The sequence below is a fragment of the Rana temporaria genome, chromosome 4, assembly GCF_905171775.1.
Source record: "Rana temporaria chromosome 4, aRanTem1.1, whole genome shotgun sequence".
NCBI classification, from domain to species: domain Eukaryota; kingdom Metazoa; phylum Chordata; class Amphibia; order Anura; family Ranidae; genus Rana; species Rana temporaria.
In genome coordinates this window covers 418,982,217-419,004,017 of record NC_053492.1, presented here as the reverse complement: position 1 = coordinate 419,004,017, position 21,801 = coordinate 418,982,217, and the positions used below count along the sequence as shown (strand labels likewise).

Genomic DNA, 21,801 nt, shown 5'->3' with positions numbered 1-21,801 from the left:
TTACTATTAAAATATTGAAATATTGTATTTTTAACCACTTCCGGACCGCCGCATGCACATTTACATCGGCAGAATGGCACGGACAGGCACATCAATGTACCTGTACGTGCCTGCCTAGAGGTGGGTCGGGGGTCCGATCAGGACCCCCCCCCCCCCCGTACATGCGGCGGTTCCCGTGGCTTCAGGAGCGATGCGGGACGACGGCGCGGCTATTCGTTTATAGCCGATCGCACCCCGGAGCTGAAGAACGGGGAGAGCCGTATGTAAACACAGCTTCCCCGTGCTTCACTGTGGCGGCTGCATCGATCGAGTGATCCCTTTTATAGGGAGACTCGATCGATGATGTCAGACCTACAGCCACACCCCCCTACAGTTGTAAACACACACTAGGTGAACCCTAACTCCTACAGCGCCCCCTGTGGTTAACTCCCAAACTGCAACTGTCATTTTCACAATAAACAATGCAATTTAAATGCATTTTTTGCTGTGAAAATGACAATGGTCCCAAAAATGTGTCAAAATTGTCCGAAGTGTCCGCCATAATGTCGCAGTCACGAAAAAAATCGCTGATCGCCGCCATTAGTAGTAAAAAAAATAAATAAATAAATAATAAAACTATCCCCTATTTTGTAAACGCTATAAATTTTGCGCAAACCAATCGATAAACGCTTATTGCGATTTTTTTTACCAAAAATAGGTAGAAGAATACGTATCGGCCTAACTGAGGAAAAAAAAATGTTATATATGTTTTTGGGGGATATTTATTATAGCAAAAAGTAAAAAATATTGCATTTTTTTCAAAATTGTCACTCTATTTTTGTTTATAGCGCAAAAAATAAAAACCGCAGAGGTGATCAAATACCACCAAAAGAAAGCTCTATTTGTGGGGGAAAAAGGACCCCAATTTTGTTTGGGAGCCATGTCGCACGACCGCGCAATTGTCTGTTAAAGCGACGCAGTGCCGAATTGTAAAAACCCCTTGGGTCATTTAGCAGCATATTGGTCCGGTCCTTAAGTGGTTAATAGATCCCTAATAAACAATCCAAACCAGATAATCAATAATAATTTGATGAAGAATCTAACATTTTGCTGACGCATATTAATGGAGCCTATATCACATCCCGTTCCATAGACGGATGGTCTCATTCCACATCGGAGTTATTGCTGTTGTAAAGTTTGCACAATATTTCACTGGGGAAATTCTTGTCGTGGAACTGTTTCCCTTAAAAAGTTAAATTACTGCCCTCCTCAGTGTTCAGTGTACTCCATTAACTCTCGGCGGGTGTCGCGCCAAATGCCATCATTTTCTTTTATGATCCAGGCCTCCGTTTATTTAGCATGCAATCCAGTCCGCCGCCATCCTTCACTCGGCCGAGTGAATTATGGAAAGCATTTGTTACTCTGTTCAGTTTTTTACTTTTATTTCCCCGAGATCTGAAAAGCTTTTGTACTAATCCCAATCCTCAGAAAAGCTGAGTTTTATTGATGTATTAATGGAGAGAGAGCACGCTGCAGATTTATCTTTTTTCTTTTTTTTTTGTGGACAGGAACTGTTTTTCCTTAAAGAAATGCAAAATAAAAGAAAAAAAAAGTGAATATTGTTTCAAAATTAAAGGCTTTTCAAATCACTAAATGCAATCAGGGATCACATGGTGTTTTCAATGCTCAGTAAATAGGACATCCAAAATATTAGAAGATAAACTCCAGTATTTGCAAATGGAGTCATGTGTATTCTTACTTGAATCTCAGCATGCTTTGTGTATTTCTTCCAGATCTGTGCAGTAATCCAGTTTGAAATGTTTCCTCAGGAGCTTCCTGTAATAAAGACTGGTCACTGCTGCTCTCTCTCCTTGTGCAGTTTGACTGGTCTTGTCTCCACCCCTTCCTGTAGTTTTTTGTAGGCAGCCTGTAGTGGGTGGAGCCTGCTAGTCTAGCCCTCCTTCAACCTATCACGAATGTTGCTGTCACACTCATCCACCTTACCAAACGTTCAGTGTTTTCTACTCTTCTCTGTTGATCCCCACCAGAGGCTTCCACTCACCCAGCAAATAAAATTTAAAATATTACAAAGCTATCTTCAACTCTGCCCCCAGCAACATTACTAACCCAGTTTGAAATTACCAACCAAACTGTTCCCTTCTCCCAAGACCTCCTGCTCTTCAACTCTCTCATTACCTCCTTTCATGCTCACCTCCAGAACTTCCCCAGAGCCTCTCCCATCCTCAGGAACTCTTTGTCCCAGTTGGTCCAACTATCTCCTACTCTATTCACCATTAGGCGATCACTGAAAACACAACTCTTTAGAGAAGCCTACCCCCTCCACCTAACAAAAACGTTTGTTAATTTCTTCATCAGCTCTTCCTCCGCAGTTGTTACATTCTCCCCTCCCTTTTAAATTACAAGCTCTAATAAGCAGGGCCTTCTGATTCCTCTTGTGTTGAATTGTATTTTAAGGCTCCATTCATACTTGTATGACTCCAAGGTCGCACCACTTTGAAGTGCAAATTTGATGCAACTTTGGATGGGTGCAACTTGGATGTGACTTGTTGTCCCTATGCAAAGTCGGACCTATTGTTGCAACAATGTTGCATGTAAAACATTCAGGTACTACTTTAATGCAACTTTTGAGGGTTATCATTGAATTGAATTGTCTATTACCATCAAGTTGCATGAAACTTGGACCAAAGTGGTGCATGAACTACTTTGAAGTCCCTGTGACCTTAAGTCACACATATATGAACGCTTATCATGGTAAAACATGGGGTATGACTTGTCATGTGACTTTAATGTCCAAAGTCGCATGACAAGTCACACAAGTGTGATTGGGGTGTAACTCTACTATCTGCCCTCACTTTTTAAAGTGCTGCACAAACTGCTGGAGCTATATATATCTTGTATAATATTAATAATAATGGGTCTTAACTAGAGATGAGCCGAACACCCCCCCCGTTCGGTTCGCACCAGAACCTTCGAACGGACCGAACGTTCGCGCAAACCTTTAGAACCCCATTGACATCTATGGGACTCGAACGTTCGAATTCAAAAGTGCTCATTTTAAAGCCTAATATGCAAGTTATTGTGGGAAAACGGGTTTGAGAACCCGGGTCTTGCCCCAGGGAACATGTATCAATGGAAAAAAAAGTTTTAAAAACGGTCGTTTTTTCTGGAGCAGTGATTTTAATGATGCTTAAAGTGAAAAAAAATGAAAAATTCCTTTAAATATCGTACCTGTTGGCTGTCTATAGTATGCCTGTGAGGTGGCACGTGTTTAGAACTGTCCCTGCACAAACTGAGATTACTATAAAAGAAAAGTAATTTAAAGCTGCTTGCGGCTTTAATGTAATGTTTGGTCCCTGCAATATGGATGAAAATCATTGAGAAAAATAGCATGGGTTTCCCCCCACTCCCCCCAGGTCATTACAAGCCCATTTGGCCCTATATACTTTGAACAGCATTATACAGGCGGTGCAAACAAGACAGGCACTGTAGGTTTGTTGTTAAGTAGAATCTGTTTGTAATTTTGAACTGGTACTTTTTTTAAAGTGTAGCTCCAGCCATAAAATCTATTTTTAAGCTTTTCTGAAAACATAGAGAAGGGTTATCACCCCTGTAAACATTTGTTTAACATGGGTTCGACTCGAACATGAAGCTCATCCCTAGTCTTAACATAACTCTCCCCCCACCTGACTTGGGTTTACTTACTTTGTATAGGATTTCTACTTCAACTTTTCAGCTGTCAGAGGTGACCTGAAGTCCTATTGTCTCTGCCAAGTCAACTACCTGGCCCCACATACTGTCAGGTCCCTGTGTCAAATATCAGTACTCTTGTGACAGGGGCCCAACATTTGATATGACAGCAGCTGTCAGGCTTCAGATGACCTGTCATACCTGACTCTCAGGCTGAAGGGTCAGACTCAAAGAAAGTAAAGGTAAATATGGGAGCATATACAAGTCTTTCATAAGTAAGTATCTACTGTACAGATATATTATTTAAAAGCCCCTCCTCTTCTTTAGTCATTATGTTTTTTTATGACTTATCTTTATTTATGTTATCTGGCAGCACTGTGATGACATCATCTTTGGTCTTTGCATCATTGCACATTCTCAGGGGACAGGGCAGTGTCTCCCTGCACTCACAGTCTTTCCTCAGTCTTTAGTTTAGTGATGGTGAGTGTCATTCCAACCCAGAAGACTGAGGACATCTAGTGGTGAAAAAGAGGCACTATGGTGAGCAAATTATTATTGCAGCGAAAGCTGCTTCGTAGGCTGAAAAAAATGGACCAACGTTGGGCTTTAATGCAGGAAATTCAAATTGCTGCATAATTCTAACCAGTAAATTGCATATAAATCAGACTCCCTGCTGAATTCCTGTACTCTGGTTTGAAAGATTTTATTGTATACCACATAAGTTTTCTATTTTTTTCACAGATGGGTTGTTGTTTTTCTGGTATCGCATTAAGGTTATGTGACCTGTTTAGATGCAAATAGCGTCTTTCTTTAAATCCCAGCTCTGTAGAACACTGCACAATCTAGATAAATTGTAGCCATCTATCAGTGAAGATTTATGATAATGGTGAGCTGCTGTATCACTTAATCAGCTTGGAAACATCTCAGTATCTAATCACAGTGTGAGCACGACACATGTACCGGCAATAACACCAGAATCTCAGCTCTTGTCGCTCCCACCGCCGTCTCATAAATCAGTGGGAGGCCAAGAGCGCAGGACCAATGTGACCAAGATGAGACATGGTTTATGGGCTGTAATCCAGCCCGAAGTGAATTATGGGAAGGATAATAAGAACACAGCTGGCATCTCGATGCCTCCCTGGCATACACTACAATCACCAGCTTGAGTAGCTTTGGACACTAACATCTGCTGTGGGAACTAGCTGGCGGCAAAATGATGCCTCCTTCAGATGTTGCTTTATGGTAAATTTAGATCTTTTATGAGGCTTCTTCACACTCATTCTGGTATGAACAAGCTGAAAGGACTCCATATCTTGTTTAAAAAAAAGGAACTTCACATATAATATAGGGCAGCTGGTAATTTGGACATACTTGGCTTTGGCCGTTTCAAAGGTAGCAAAGTTGACACAGATGGATGTAGATCTTTCATGTCATAGTGGTAAGTATAATCATTTAAACCTTCAGAGTCTTCGCCAAGGCATGCTACAAAGCAGCTTTGGGCTTTTCTGTGGTCTTCAAAGCCATAACTGATAACATTGAAGAACAACTGAATCAAAGTACTGTAGCATTGCTGGAAAACAGACAGAATTTGGGGAAGGTGGTGCTTAGGCAGAGTCGTACCACAGTTACAAAGTCAAAAAGGTATAAGTTGGCAATTTTGAGCATTAAAGTGCCACATCCAGTGAAAAATTGAGAAAAACAAACTCCCCTTATATTGGACTTTTGAGGCACAAATTTCTTGAAAGTATGTAAAGTAGTAAGTTATTTATAATTTTTTTGTAAAAAAAATGTTTTTTAAAACACACATATATGCAAATACATAGCATGCTTAAACATATTTACAATTTTTTCAACATCATTATATAATTTTAAATATTTAATTATTGTACCCTACGCGTTTCAGAGTGTATGTGCATCTCCTTCTTCAGGGGTATAATTAAGCAAGAATATTTTGTATTCTAAAATAGAATATTGGAAAAAGTAAACAGTGAAAAATGTAACATTTTAATACCATTCATAGATATACATTGAATTTGACAGGTTTCTTATATAAAAAGTTCACGAGAAGTCCAGAGGGTAGTATCCCCCCAGGAGGGTGTTGGTGCAGGGCCTGGGCCCAAAAGCTGACGAAATTCTCACACAACACAAATTCCCGAGAGGGTCAAGCCAAAGAACCCACTGGGGCCAAAAAATTGTGAACGTCCCTGTGAATGTCCGAAAATAATAATTGTATAGACTTCTAAGGAAAAGTATGCCTGTTATATAAAGTGTGATAAATAAAATAGGGTTTTTTAATATATATATATATTTCTTAATTGGCAATATGAATTTATTTAATGATGTTGACAACATTGGCCCAGATTCAGTAAGCAATTGCGCCTGCGTACCCATAGTTACGCAGCGCAATTGCTGACTTGCGCCGGCGTAACGAGTTCTCCTGATTCAGAGAACTCGTTAGGCCGACTGCAGCCTAAAATCTGCGTGGCATAAGGCTCTTATGCCACGCAGATTTTAGGCTGCATTCTTGCGTTGACCGCTAGGGGGCGCTCCCATTGTGGTCAGCGTATAGTATGCAAATTGCATACTTACGCCGATTCACAATGTTGCGCGGGACCTGCGTACGCAAGTTACGGAGTTTCCGTACGGCGTCTTTAGCGTAAGGCTGCCCCTTCTAATAGTAGGGGCAGCCAATGCTAAAGTATACCCTCCGTTCCCGCGTCGTGAAATTTGAATTTCACGCCGTTTGCGTAAGTGATACGTGAATGGCGCTGGACGCCATTCACGTTCACTTTGAAGCAAATGACGTCCTTGCGACGTCATTTGCCGCAATGCACGTCGGTAAAGTTTCCCGACGGCGCATGCGCTTTACGATTGGCGCGGGAACGCGCCTAATTTAAATGATTCCCGCCCCCGGCGGGATCATTTACATTGCGCGCGCTTACGCCGGCCAATTTTGCCGGCGCGCCCTCGCAATTTACGGAGCTACTGCTCCGTGAATCGAGGGCAGCGCAAAATATTTGCGGGGGCGCAGGGCAAAATCGTTGCCCTGCGCCTCCGCAAATAGAGCGCAGATCTCTTTGAATCCGGGCCATTGTAAATATGTTTAAGCATGCTATGTGTTTGCATATATGTGTGTTTTAAAAAAAACTTTTTTTACAAAAATGTTATAAATAACTTAACTTTCAAGAAATTTGTGCCTCAAAAGTCCAATATAAGGGGAGTTTGTTTTTCTCCAGTTAGAAAGTCAAGGCATCATTTTTTTTAAAATATGGAGTAACAAGAGCCAAAGGACAACCTTGGGTTATATCCAGGAAAGCATGCTAGATTCGAAGAAAATAAATTGCAAGGACTTACAGGAAACATTTGCTCAAACTCTAGAAGAGTGTGCTTGTATTCTGGTAAGCTTTCTCTGTTTCTCTGCTTTCTCTGTTATCCCTGTTTCCCTTAGTAATTGGAATAAAACATGCTTCTAATAAGGGTGCCCAAGCCTACAGAGAAAGAACTGGTGTTGTTCGAGTTGGCAGCAAAAGCCAAAAATGGGTTAGGTTCCCACTGTATTTGAGTGGGAGCAATTAGTTTTGGGCTACAGTATTTAGATTTAGGTCATTAAATCAGTTCTGACACTCTAGATATGAAAAAGGTGTTGTCAAATTCTATCCATGTGTGTACGTTGCTACCATAAGGAGACTGTGGTACACAGGGATTTTTGGGTGCCAAAATACATGGCAATAGAAAATAAAACTAATATTTTAATTTTTTAGTTTAAAGGGTATGTCATCATATAAAAAAATTCAATACCAGCTACAGATACAGTGAGAAAATGATCATTAATATGAAAACGAAGAGCAAGTTGTTGACACGTTTCTCCCAAGAAGAGCTTTTTCAGGATCCACTTTGTACTTTAACCTTTATGATATCGTAGCTGATGAGCAATACAATCAATAAATTATTTCATGATCAAAATACAGATATTAGACATCATTGGCCAGATTCAGATACAATGGCGTATCTGTCCGGCCCGCGTAACGTATCTCCGATACGTTAACCCGCTCTAACTTTGGGCCTGAGTTCTTTATTCAGAAAGAGCTTGCGCCCTTAGTTACGGCGGTGTAACGTATGTGTTGCGGCGTAAGGCCGCGTAATTCAAATGGGGATGTAGGGGGCGTGTTTTATTAAAATGTGTCTTGACCCAGCGTTTTTTATGTTTTGTTTGAATGGCGCATGCGCCGTCTGTAAAATATCCCAGTGTGCATTGCTCTAAATGACGTCGCAAGGACGTCATTGGTTTCTACATGAACGTAAATTACGTCCAGCCGTATTCGCGAATGACTTACGCAAACAACGTAAAATTTCAAAACTCGGCGCGGGAATGACGCCCATACTTAACATTAGCTACCCCTCATATAGCAGGGGTAACTATACGCCGGAAAAAGCCGAAAGCAAGCGATGTAAAAAAAAAGCGCCGGGCGGTCGTTCGTTTATGGATCAGCGTAAATCCTCATTTGCATATTCCTCGCGTAAAAATATGGAAGCGCCACCTAGCGGCCAGCCTGGAATTGCAGCCTAAGATCCGACGGTGTAAGTCACTTACACCTGTCGGATCTTAGGGATATCTATGCGTAACTGATTCTCTGAATCAGTCACATAGATACGACCGGCGGAACTCAGAGATACGACGGCGTATCAGGAGATACGCTGTCGTATCTCTTTCTGAATTCGGCCCCATGTTTATAACATACAGTACATAGCTCAACATTGTTCGATAAAAATCTATCAGTTTTCCAAAAGCGAGAGAGTGAGGAAAAGAGGGGATGGAGGGGGGAAAGGAGAAAGAGAAAAGGCTTAAATAATCCCATAGGAGGAAACAAGGTCACATTCAGGGGGGAAGAAAAATGATTGGCAGGACCAAGAAAATGCAGCCACTAAGATAACATTTAGGCCCCTTTCACACTGCCATGGCTTGAACGCCCAATTTTGTCACGATTTTGTCGCAATTTCAGGGAATGCATGTGTAAACTTGAAGGGCCCTTTCACGCGTACAGACCATATGTCCGCATTTTCATCCGCCTGTTTGCGGATGAAAACGGGACATACATGGGTCCCTATGTGATTACGGGGGTCAGCAGATGAACATGCGCTGACACCCGTAAATTGTCCGCCTCCGCAAAGATCCGCGTTTGCGGACGGAAGAAATCCTATTTTTCTTCCGTCTGCCGGATCGGATGAACACGGACATACGGTCTGTGTTGATCCGATCCCCCATAGGGGAGAGCGGAGGAAAGACAGGGCGGTCCCTGCACAGTGTGCGGGGACCGCCCTGTCAGCTGCCAGCTCAGCGGGGATTTTACGGAGGATCCCCGCTGAGCTTTGCGGACACACGGAGCGGATCATTACTGATCCGCCCCATGTGAAAAGGCCCGAAGTCTATAGACCTCAACTCGCATCAAAGTCGGACCCAAGTAGTACAGGCACTACTTTGAAGTCACACAGATATGAATGGTTATCATTGGGAATCATGGGGTACGACTTGTCATGCAACTCTGATGTCCAAAGTCCCAGAAAAAGTCACACAAGTGTGAAAGTGGCCTTACCCAAAAAAACTGAAAGTTATTGTCACAAAGCCATAAAGAAGCATCCGGCCAGCTAATACTAGTATTTAACCAAAAAGGTAGTATACAGCATCAGCGTTTATTATGATAATCAGAGAGATAATACTATATGGGTCAGTACAGATATCCTGTGGGCATATACACCTACAGAAAAAAAGGGGGGGGCAGAATTCACAAAAACACTCTTTATAAATGTATTGTGATTATATCAAAATATTCTCCTCAGACAGTTAGCCAAAACACTTACCCATAGGAGTCACCCCACTGAAAGGGTCATCTTCTATGAAAAAGTAGGGGGAAAAATCCAAAAAGTAAGGATAACCACTGTCATTACACCCTTAGAAATTAACACAATAGTACACAAGGATGGCATGAATAAAAGCCCTCCATTATGTACAATTGTCATGTGATCTGCTGTGATTGTGTGAACACAGTGAATGACACACAGAGGAGTTCCCAGGGCAAGTGAGGCGCATTTAGGGAGGACGTCATATAAACTAGTTTAATGTGTGTTTTGCTGCTACTGCTGCGCATCTTGCTTTGCTGCGTTTGGGGTGTCATTAACAATGAATGTCACTTAATGCATAATATGTGGTTTTACGTATTTTGTGAATAAAAAAATGGTTTGCCTAAAAACACTGCAATTTTAGGCAGCAGTGTGCAAACGGCCTATTTGTTTTCCAATAAGGCAATCAGTATTCCCTCTGGGGCCATTTATCATACTGTATGTTTATCAGACCGCTATTGGACCGATTGTCGTATTTTACCACATATCCCAATTGTCTGACACATTTCAGATCGAAGCACCTTATTTGTGTCTGCTGGAATTTTCTCCTGTGGCTCAGCGGTCCGATGATGCGGCACTGAAAGACCTTGAGTATATACTGTAATTCTTCACGGCTGAAGTAATATAGTGATAATTAGGACCTGTAAGTGTTATTTAATGTGTACATTTCATAACAAAGAAGTTAATGCTTTATCAGAGCACTGAGCGCTACAGTACATCCTCCTCTGGGAATGACATTTTGGCTGTCAGCGGTCCTATCAGAGCATGCAATATTTCCAAGAGCCTTGTGCTTGTAATTAATATCAAGCTCTGGAACACGACTGAGTAATGTGCTGCCATTAACTCCAAGATGCCTGGAACAATAGAGCTGCTTGTAAAGGCTTTATTAGAACTCAATAATAAAACTTAAAGTCACACTGATCTGTTAAAGGAAATCCAAAATTGCAAATCATCTATAAAATATTAATGTCATTCCAGAAGTCATTTTCTATATTTTAGATCTGAAGCTTTCATTAAGAAAGTACCTGGTGATCCTGCCATGAAGGTCCTCATTTAGGCCATGTAGAAGGGTGACAACGCTCTTTCCATGTCCCCCAGGTGTACTCCTGACTTGTCACCATGTCACATGCACTTGCAGTGGAGTCACATAATTTACAGGCATGTTTCACTGTTGTTACCATCTAGAAGACGGTCCACAGCAATGGTGTGAGGAGTGAGTGTATGTAGATAGCAGGGACGTGCGGTGAGGTCAGTGGCTTTGGAGGCCCTGGCTAGTATTAGAGCCAGATACACACGAGTTGCATACGCCACGATCGTTAAAGCGAGAGCAATAATTCTAGCATTAGACCTCCTCTGTAACTCTGTAAACGTGTAACCGGTAAAAAAAATAAAAAGCGTTGCCTATGGAGATTTTTAAGTACTGAAGTTTGGCACAATTTTAAAGCATGACATGTTAGGTATCCATTTACCTGGCGTAACATCATCTTTCACATTATACAAAAAAATCAGGTTATCTTTAGTGGTTTTTTTTTTAAATATTCATGAAAATTCCCCAAAAAAGTGTTTGAAAAATTGCTGTGCAAATACGTAAAATAAAAATGACCACCATTTTATTCCCTAGGCCATATATATATATATATATATATTGTTTTTGCAGACACCCTAGGGCCTAGGGTGTCTGCAAAAACACTATGGGGCAGATCCACAAAAGGATTACGCCGACGTATCTACTGATACGCCGGCGTAATTTAAAATTTCCCGCGTCGTATCTTTGTTTTGTATCCACAAAACAAGATACGACGGCATCTGGGATCGATCCGACAGGCGTACGTCTTAGTACGCCGTCGGATCTAAGCTGCAATTTTTCGGCGGCCGCTAGGTGGCGATCCCGCCGAAATCCGCGTCGAGTATGCAAATTTGCTAGTTACGGCGATCCATGAACGTACGCCGGCCCGGTCACGACGTATTTACATAAAACACATAAAACACGCCCCCATTACATCCATTTGAATTCCGCGCCCTTACGCCGCAAGAGATACACTACACCGCCGTAACTTCGTTGAGGATTCAAAAGAAAAAAAGTAAGTTACAGCGGCGTAGTGTATCTTAGATACGCTACGCCCGGCGCAATAATGCGCCGTTGTACGTGGATCTACCCCTATATATATTTATATATATATATATACTGTATGTATATATATATATATATATATATATACAGTATATATATATATATATATATATATATATATATATATATATATATATATATATATATATATATATATATATAAAATGTTTGAGAGTTCTGAGTAATTTTCTAGCTATAAAATTATGATTTTTACATGTAGGAGAGAAGTGTCAGAATTGGCCTGGGTGGCAAGTTTATTACCAAAAGTAATATACAAATAATTATTATATATTGTTTTTAAGGTAATTTACTATATTTTCAGAAACTGTACTCAAGCAACCAGGGAGTAACTAAAGAAATATTAAAACAAAAACATTTAACACAAGTAAATATTACATACTTTTCTATCTACTTACTATTGCTAGCAGCATAAGGATTAAAAATAATCATGATTGAGAAAGTAAAGTTCCACTTTAAGAAGGTAAAGATCTGCTTTAAAGTGGACCTTTGAGAATTATACAAGTCTGAATACATTTCTGACTTGTCTTAATGTTCAGTAAGAGTAGAGTTTTCCCGAAACATTCCACCTTTGATCATTAAAAAGCCATTGTTGAGCTCCAGCTAGTGACTTTGTCTGGGCTCAGATGATGTCATCAGTCTGGGGCAGGCAGGAAGACAGGAGCGTTGAGAGGATGCAAGCCAGGGTTGGTAACAGCCAGACAGCCAGGTACTGAATCAGAAGGAGGAACAGAATTCAGGATACCAGCCAAGATCAATTACAGCCGGGCAACAGGATACCATTTTTTGAGACAGGAAGGGCGTTGGAGATTCAAGCTGAGGTAAGTAGCAGCCGGGCAATGAAGGCACAAAGAAGAAGGTGGTAAGCAAAGTTGAGTAGACAGGCCAAAGTCACTACAGGTAGGCAAATGGTCCAGAGGCAGGTCTGCAGACAAGCCAGGTGGTACATGGAAAGGTCGAGTTAGCAGGCCAGGCCAGAGATACGGAGGGACTAGCTAAAGATCACTCAATAATCTCTTCATGTACTGCTCCAGTTTTTTTTTGGTCATTTGGCAGCAACACCAGTGCTGAATGTTCACACACATGCTGCAAGGCACACGTGCTAATGTGCACTCTATGAACATGGCCACATGCTGTAGTATGTGCATAGCTCCCAACTGTCCCTGATTTGGAAGGACTGTCCCTCTTTAGGAACAAAGTCTCTCTTTCCTCCCTACTTGTACCTCATTTGGGCCTGATGATTATGCATACAGGTATATCTAAATCTTTTATCCAATTTCTAAATTGTTGCATTTGTATATTTCAAGAGCCAATTTAAAGGAATAGTAGTGGTAAAAAAGGGTTCCAGGGTTTAATTAATCATTTTTTTGCGTAAATTTTCCATGTGTGTGGTAGTGATGAGTCCTTTGCCTACATACGTTTTGCGAATAGGTGTCCCTCCTTCCCATCTCCCAAAAAAAAGGACTTTTAAGGCCAAACTCAAAATTAGAAAAAGTTTAATAAATGGACCAAACAAGATACGGTTGATGCTTGTTGACAAGTAAACCTTGATGATCAAGGTATATGTACACAACAACAGTTGCAAAATTATATGCAAAATAGACAATACCAGGGATGAAAGTGCACCAAGTGTCAAAAGAAAAAGGGGAGGGGTTTACCAACACAAATGCAGTGTATTATACAACATGTAATTAAAAAACACTCTCCAAGGGACAGTGGAGCATGCCCGACGCGTTTCTGGTCTTATGGGGAAGCAGAAGACCATCATCAGGGGCCAGAGGAGTGTACGATGTATAGATTCTCAACCCTTAAGGGTTCTTTACAAATAAAGACCCCCCCTCATCGGGACCCCCGTTTGCTCCTGGACACGCACAGTTGCACCTTCAATCCAAGGGGATCGTATCTTGAGCCCATACATCATTGTCATACCTTTAAGGGATTACTCTATCCGTATACCAACGATTGAGAATCTATACATCGTACACTCCTCTGGCCCCTAATGATGGTATTCTGCTTCCCCATAAGACCAGAAACGCATCGGGCATCCTCCACCGTCCCTTGGAGAGGGTTTTTTAATTACATGTTGTATAATACACTGCATTTGTGTTGTTAAACCCCTCTCCTTTTTCTTTTGACACTTGGTGCACTTTCATTCCTGGTGTTGTCTATTTTGCATATAATTTTGCAACTGTTGTTGTGTACATATACCTTGATCATCAAGATTTACTTGTCAACAATCATCAACCGTATCTTGTTTGGTCCATTTATTAAACTTTTTCTAATTTTGAATTTGGCCTTAAAAGTCCTTTTTTTTGGGGGGTATTTCTCTTTCTTTTCTATACATACCAGGGATGTGGCCATCCTCATATATTATGGATCCATGAACTCCTTTCTTTACAAACTCCTTCCAATCTCAGAAAGCTGGGAGCCGAGGTTGGTAAGTGAGCACACAGGGCCATCTTTAAGGCAGAGCAAAAAGTCATTGTTCTGGGGCCCAAAGCAGCTGCCTCATACTTGCCAACTATCCCAGTTTTAGTCCTTTGCTGTGTCCTGATATCTCCGTGTGAAGTGCTGCTACTAATGCTGCCCAGCTCTCCCCTATTGTTGTGTACAGATGACTCACTTGCAGACCCTGTGTTTACATGTTAATAACCGTCATTCATATGTAAATAACTAGAGCATTCATATGTAAATAGCAGTGACATTCATATGTCATATAAAACCATCGTCTGTGTGGAAGTCCATCGGTCAAAAATCTATGCATGCTCAGAATCAAGTCAACGCATGCTCGGAAGCATTGAACTTCATTTTCTCAGCACGTTGTTGTGTTTTACATCACCGCGTTTGGACACGGTCAGATTTTTGACCGATGGTGTATAGGCAAGACTGATGAAAGTCAGCTTCATTGGATATCCGACAAACAAATCCATTGGATTAGATTCCATCAGATATCCGATCGTGTGTACAGGGCTTAAGAGGTAATGATATGCTGTAACCTCTGGCAACCAATCGCAATCACTGCCTGATCTGGTACAGTAAACTGATTTTAAGTCTAACTGATATTTATTGTATGTCTCAGAGCAGGTGGAGAGCAAAATTGCATGGGAGGGGGGGGGGGGGGCCCAAGAAATTTTTTGCCCAGGGTCCAATCAACATTAAACATGGCCCTATGCACACGCCCACACTGATCTTGTGTTGGAACAAATTAGAACTTTCTTACACAAGTTAATGTGATGTTCAGACTAGTAGCATGTACCTAAACCTAATTTCAACAGGTTAAAAGTTCCTCATATGATTTATGGACGGATATAATAAAATGTGGACAGCCCCTTTAAGTTCTACATTGACAATACATTTTTCCTACACGGATACATGCCCAATTCCAACACGGCTCCGTAAACACTTTCATTTAAAAAAAATCTATTTATTGTCAGCATTCAGAGACTGCAGACTGCTTAACAGCGTTCTCCCTCATAGACTCATAAATAGAAAGTGTCATTGACGCTTTTCAGACTCTTATTAACATAATAAATGTGCTGCAGCAAAGTGAATAAGAATCAATTATCGGATAAATATCACACTTCTCGAAAGTTTCAACTTTCTTGTGAAAATGCAACGGAACAAGTGCATGGAGATTCATCACAAGGCGCTGCGCCAGCTTTATTAGTGGTGAGACACAGACAGCACCTTTACCTAATTGTTTTACAGATACATCTGCCTATCTATTCATGCTGTACAAAAAGCAAAAGCTGCTCAGTGTTTGCTTAGAGAAGCCATTCTCAACCAGGGTTCCTCCAGAGGTTGTTAGAAGTGGTAGCTTGACCACCCATTTGCTAGTGCCTGCATAGTTCCAGAGCTAGGTACTTGACACCAATGATCTTTTTGGCTGTAAAAGTGGCATTCTGACCAAAACTGTAAGGCCTCGTACACACGGCCGAGGAACTCGACGTGCCAAACACGTCAAGTTCCTCGGCGAGTTCAGCCCTGAAGCCGCCGAGGAGCTCGGCGGGCCGAGAGCTCCCATAGAACAACGAGAAAATAGAGAACATGTTCTCTATTTTCTCGACGAGTTCCTCGGCGGCTCCATCGTACCGAAAGTGTACAGACGACAGAGTTTCTAGGCAGAATCAGGCTCTGACCGAGTTTCTCGCCGAATTCTGCCGAGAAACTCTGTCGTGTGTACGAGGCCTGAGGGCATTCTTTCAAATGGTGTAAAGCCATGTACACACGATTGGTTTGTCTGATGAAAACAGACCATTTTCATCGGACAAACCGATCGTGTGTGAGCCCCATCGGTTTGTTTTCCATCGGTGAAAAAAAAGAACATGTTTTAAAATTTTCCTATGGATAAAAAACCGAAAGAAAAAAAACAATCGTCTGTGTGAAAGTCCATCGGTCAAAAACCCACGCATGCTCAGAATCAAGTCGACACATGCTCGGAAGCATTGAACATTTTTATGTCATGGTGTGTAGGCAAGACTAATGAAAGTCAGCTTCATCGGATATCCGACGATAAAATCCATCGGATTAGATTCCATCAGATATCCGATTGTGTGTACAGGGCTTTAGGGTATTCTTTCTACTCTTCACCAATGTAAGGGCATTCTTCCTACTGGCCAACACTGTACGAACATTCTTCCTGCTGGCCACCACTGTAAGGACATTCTTCCTACTGGCCACCAATGTAAGAACATTCTTCCTACTGGCCACCACTGTAAGGACATTCTTTCTGCCGGCCACCACTGTAAGGACATTCTTCCTACTTTCCACTATTGTAAGGACATTCATCCTATTGGTCTCCACAGTAAGGGCATTCCTCCTTCTGGCCACCCCTGTAGGGATATTCCTCCTACTGACCACCAATGTAAGGGCATTCTTCCTACTGGCCATTTCTGTAAGGACATTTTTCCTACATGTCACAATTGTAACGACATTCTTTCTACTGGCCACCATTGTAAGGACATTCTTTCTACTGACCACCAATGTAAGTGCGTTACCCCTACTGGTCACCACTATAAGAACATTCTTCCTACTATTCATCACTGTAAGAACATTATTTCTACTGGTCATTACTGTAATGCCATTTTTCATACTGGTTACTATTGAAAGTTATTCTTTCTGCTGGCCATCACTGTAAGGACATTCTGTCTTCTGGCCATCACTGTAAGGACATCCTTGCTACTGGCCACCACTGTAAGGGCATTCGTCATACTGGCCACCACTCTAATGCCGCATACACACATTGGAAATTCCGACAAGAAAACTGTGGATGGTCACACAAAATTCCGACCGCCAAGAATGCAGTGACGTGCAACACTACAACGAGCTGAGAAAAATGAAGTTCAATGCTTTTTTTTGCATCGGAATTGCATACAGACGATTGGAATTTCCGGCAAGAACTTTTCCCGTCTAAAAATTTGAGAACCAGCTCTCAAATTTTTGCTGTCGGATATTCCGACAGAAAAAGTCAGATGGGGCCTACACACGTTCGGAATTTCTTTCTATTGACCACCAATGTAAATGCATTATTACTACTGGCCACCATTGTAAGAGCATTCTTCCTACTGGCCATCACAGTAATGTTCCGTACACACGGTCGGAATTTCCGACAACAAATGTTCGATGGGAGCTTTTTGACGGAAATTCCAACCGTGTGTAGGCTCCATCGGACATTTGTTGTTGGAATTTCCGACAACAAAAATTTGAGAGCTTGTTCTCAAATTTTCCGACCACAAAATCCGTTCTCGTAAATTCCGATCGTGTGTGAACAATTGCGAAGTAAAAAATTCCATGCATGCTCTGAATCAAGTATGAGACGGAAGCGCTCGGTCTGGTAAAACTAGCATTCGTAATGGAGGTAGCACATTCGTCACGCTGTTACAGACTGAAAAGCAGCAGGTTGAAAAGCGCGAATCATCTCTCACCAAACTTCTACTAACACCACTGATAGTGAACTTCCCTTTTGCCGTAGTACTACTATTGCCGTAGTACGTCTTGTACCTCACCAAGTTTTTGGCATTCGGAATTTCCGCCAACATTTGTGCAACCGTGTGTATGCAAGACAAGTTTGAGTCAACATCCATCGGAAAAAAAATCCACGGTTTTGTTGTCGGAATTTCCGATCGTCTGTACGCGGCATAATAATGTTCTACTGGCCATCTTCTTCATATTGGCCACCACTGTATGATTATCCTTTCTACTGACCACAAACGCAACGGCATTCTTCCTACTAGGCACCAATGTAAGGGGCATTTTTTTCTACTGACCACTATAAAATTGGTATTAGCAGGGTTTTTTCTGGATCTGAAGACTTCAAGGGATCCTCATGGGTAAAAAGGATGAGAAAGGCTGGCTTAGGGCATACATGAATCCAATATGTATGAGAAGTCTGTGCTTACAGCTGTAAATAAAATGCTAAATGTGTTACAATAAACTAGACAGCTGCTGTGTGAATATCAAGGAATATGACACAGCACTTAGTGCTGTAAATATATCTAATGTGAAAATATAAATAATAAATATTAAAAATAAGAGTACTGTCAGTGCTAAATAACTGCTACAAAATAATCAAAAACAAATGATAGTAAATGTATATCACCCACTGCTTAGCACTGCAAATATAAAAAAATTGCGGATGGCAATTATTAATTATTAGTGTTGAGCAGAATATGCCATATTCGATTTCGCGATATATCTCGAATATATATTCGAATATTCGAGATATATTCGCTAAATTCGAATATTCGTGATATTTTATCGAAAGTAAATGATTGCGATTTTTCGCTATTGCGATTGCGAAAATAATTGCGATTTTTTGATAACTGCGGTAGGAGCACTCTGATTGGCTCAGAATATTCGTGATATTTTATCGAAATATCGCAACATGCGAATGCGATATTTATTGCGCAATTTCGAGAAATGCTGGAGGAGCGCTCTGATTGGCTCAGAATATTCGTGATATTTTATCGAAATATCGCAACATGCGAATGCGATATTTATTGCGCAATTTCGAGAAATGCTGTAGGAGCACTCTGATTGGCTCAGAATATTCGTGATATTTTACAATACAAAATAATTGCGAATATTCGGCAAATGCGGAAGGAGCACTCTGATTGGCTCAGAATATTCTTGATATTTTACAATACAAAATAATTGCGAATATTCGGCAAATGCAGAAGGAGCACTCTGATTGGCTCAGAATATTCTTGATATTTTACAATACAAAATAATTGCGAATATTCGGCAAATGCGGAAGGAGCACTCTGATTGGCTCAGAATATTCTTGATATTTTACAATACAAAATAATTGCGAATATTCGGCAAATGCAGAAGGAGCACTCTGATTGGCTCAGAATATTCTTGATATTTTACAATACAAAATAATTGCGAATATTCGGCAAATGCGGAAGGAGCACTCTGATTGGCTCAGAATATTCTTGATATTTTACAATAGAAAATAAAAAGTGTTTTGCATTGGTGGTGATTCTTTACTCTATCCATCTGTCACAGCCGTTTGTCAATCAAACACCTTAAAGATTGAACACGTTCATGCTGCATGCTTTGGACTTTTTTTCACTTCACATATCAAAGACATTTTTATGAAAGATTATTTTTCTATTATTGGGACTATATTTCTTTATATATTTGTTTCACTGTGTATTTCACAAGTTATTTGCGCTTGCTTATTTTATAATTTGCCCACATGTCTTGTCACTAGACATATTTTTTATTCTTGTAGAGCGACTCCATTTTCTGTCTTGTATTAATTTATGTTGTATAACATTTTTGAGTTGCTGCTGTATTCTCCCCTTTTTTAAGGTATGCGCAATTTTTTCCTTCTTACAAAAAATAATAATATCAAACATACAAATATTCATAACATACACATACACAAAGCCCCCCCCTTTTGCATCAGAGACAATCAGAGTTCTCCTACCACAGTTATCGAAAATTCGCAATCATTTTCGCATTCGCAATAGCGAAAAATCGCAATTTTTTTTTTTTCAATTTGGCAACATAAAAGGATCGCCTCAGCTTAGCTACTCGGCCCAGGGTCTCTAATCATACCAGCAATGCTTTTAGACGTCGATAGGATGTGATCTGTTTTAAAAATCAAATTGAAAAAATGCGAATATTCGGAATTGCGAATATTCACCGCGAAATTCGAAATATAGCGCGATTTCTCGAATATGCTATATTCGAGTCGAATATTCGCAATGCGAATATTCGTGAGCAACACTATTAATTATATTAATTTTCACAAAAATGATTGGAAATAGAATCAAACAATGTGCAAACACAATGCATATAAAGTGCCAATAGGCAAATATGTGCAAATTTAGATATACAAGATTATTTGTTTCCCCTCCATACAATGGGAAAGTCCACAAAGGTGAAAAAAGCTCAAAGTTCAAAGCACCAATCTTCAAGATTGTGAATAATGCTAAAACATAAAGACGTTATCTTGTTTCCTCCAAATGTAATATTCATATCCGACACCACAGCTTGCTGATAATATGCAATAAATCCATACTGGGAGGACAGCTTTAACTCATGCTCCAAAAAATCTTGTTCTTTACAATGCTCAATAGCTCAACAACTTACACATAGGTTCACTCAATCCCCCTAATATTTATTTACAATACAAAAACTGTATATATAGATAGTGGGGAGACAACAGATAGAAATTGTCAATTAAAAATGTAATACTTAAAAACTAAAATAAAACTGACCACAAACCATTGGTGATGCCGACTGAACCTTAATAAGGAAGACTCCTGCTAAGTATTATTTGTGATTAATCTGCCTATATACCAACAACCTTGTGAAGAAATATAATATTTCTATATGATGTTAGTAGGAAAATAATTATAGTTACTTGTGTCTCTTAGGCCTCGTACACACGGACGGACTGTCCGCTGAAAAAGGTCCGCTGGACCGTTTTCAGCGGACATGTTCGCCCGGAGATTTCTGTCTGATGGCTGTACACACCATCAGACAGAAATCCGCGCGTACACGATACGCGGTGACGTGGCCGCGCCGTCGCTAAGATGATTACGCGGCGACGTGCGCGGCCCTGGAAGCTCAATGCTTTCACGCATGCGTCGAATCACTTTGACGCATGCGAGGGATGGTGGCCGAGCCGACATGTACGGTGAGTCTGTACAGACTACCGAACATGTCCGACGGACAGGCTTCCAGCAGACATGTTTCTTAGCATGCTAAGAAATTTTTGTCCGCTGGAAAACGGTCGGCTGGACAAATGTCCGCTGGAAACCTGTCCGGTCGGCCGTACACACGACCGAACATGTCTGCTGAAACTGGTTCACGGACCAGTTTCAGCAGACATGTTCGGTCGTGTGTACGGGGCCTTACAGTTTAACTTGACAGGTGCCAGACATTCTCAAGGTGGGTTTGAAAGCTAACTGTGTCTTCTGGATTTTCTCTGTGTGCCTGCAGGATGCGGATGTGGATTGGGATGATCTGTGGGACCAGTTTGATGAACGCCGTTACCTGAACGCCCAGAGATGGAAGCCCGGAGAGGACCCTTATAGGCTGTACGCGTTCAACCAGCGGGAGAGTGAGCGGATACCAAGCGACCGTGCCATTAAAGACACCAGACATTACAAGTCAGTCCACATCATGTTTTCTTGATTTAATTTGCCTCCATTGTTTTTTCAATTGTTTTCAGGTTTGCATGGAATATATCACCTATGTATGGTGAGCACTTTGATTGATCTTTTATTATAAAGTTATTTATAAGAAACTTTAGGATAATACTTTTATTGGGGTGTGATATTGGAGGCTGAGATAATTAGCCAAGCATGTTGGTAACAGCATTTAGTCTTTATTTCTTCAAAATAGGCAACGCAGTTGTTCCTTCAGAAAGTCAGTTGTCTCCTTTTTGACCAGACAACCCCGGAACCTCTCAACTTTAACCCCTGAGTACTCAACAATTTCTTGTCATCCCCTTTAACCACTTCCATACTGGGCACTTACGCCCCTTCCTGCCCAAGCCAATTTTCAGCTTTCAGCACTGTCGCACTTTGAATGACAATTGCGCGGTCGTG

At 41.0% G+C, this 21,801-nt stretch overlaps 1 protein-coding gene across 1 annotated transcript in view; it reads left to right on the top strand.

Moving 5' to 3' along the window:
* GALNT14 (polypeptide N-acetylgalactosaminyltransferase 14) overlaps positions 1–21,801 on the top strand; it is a 657,875-nt gene that overhangs the window by 273,622 nt on the left and 362,452 nt on the right. Inside the window, exon 2 of the mRNA XM_040351317.1 lies at positions 21,191–21,360. Coding sequence (XP_040207251.1) covers positions 21,191–21,360 — 170 coding nt within the window. The remainder of the gene's footprint in view (positions 1–21,190; positions 21,361–21,801) is intronic.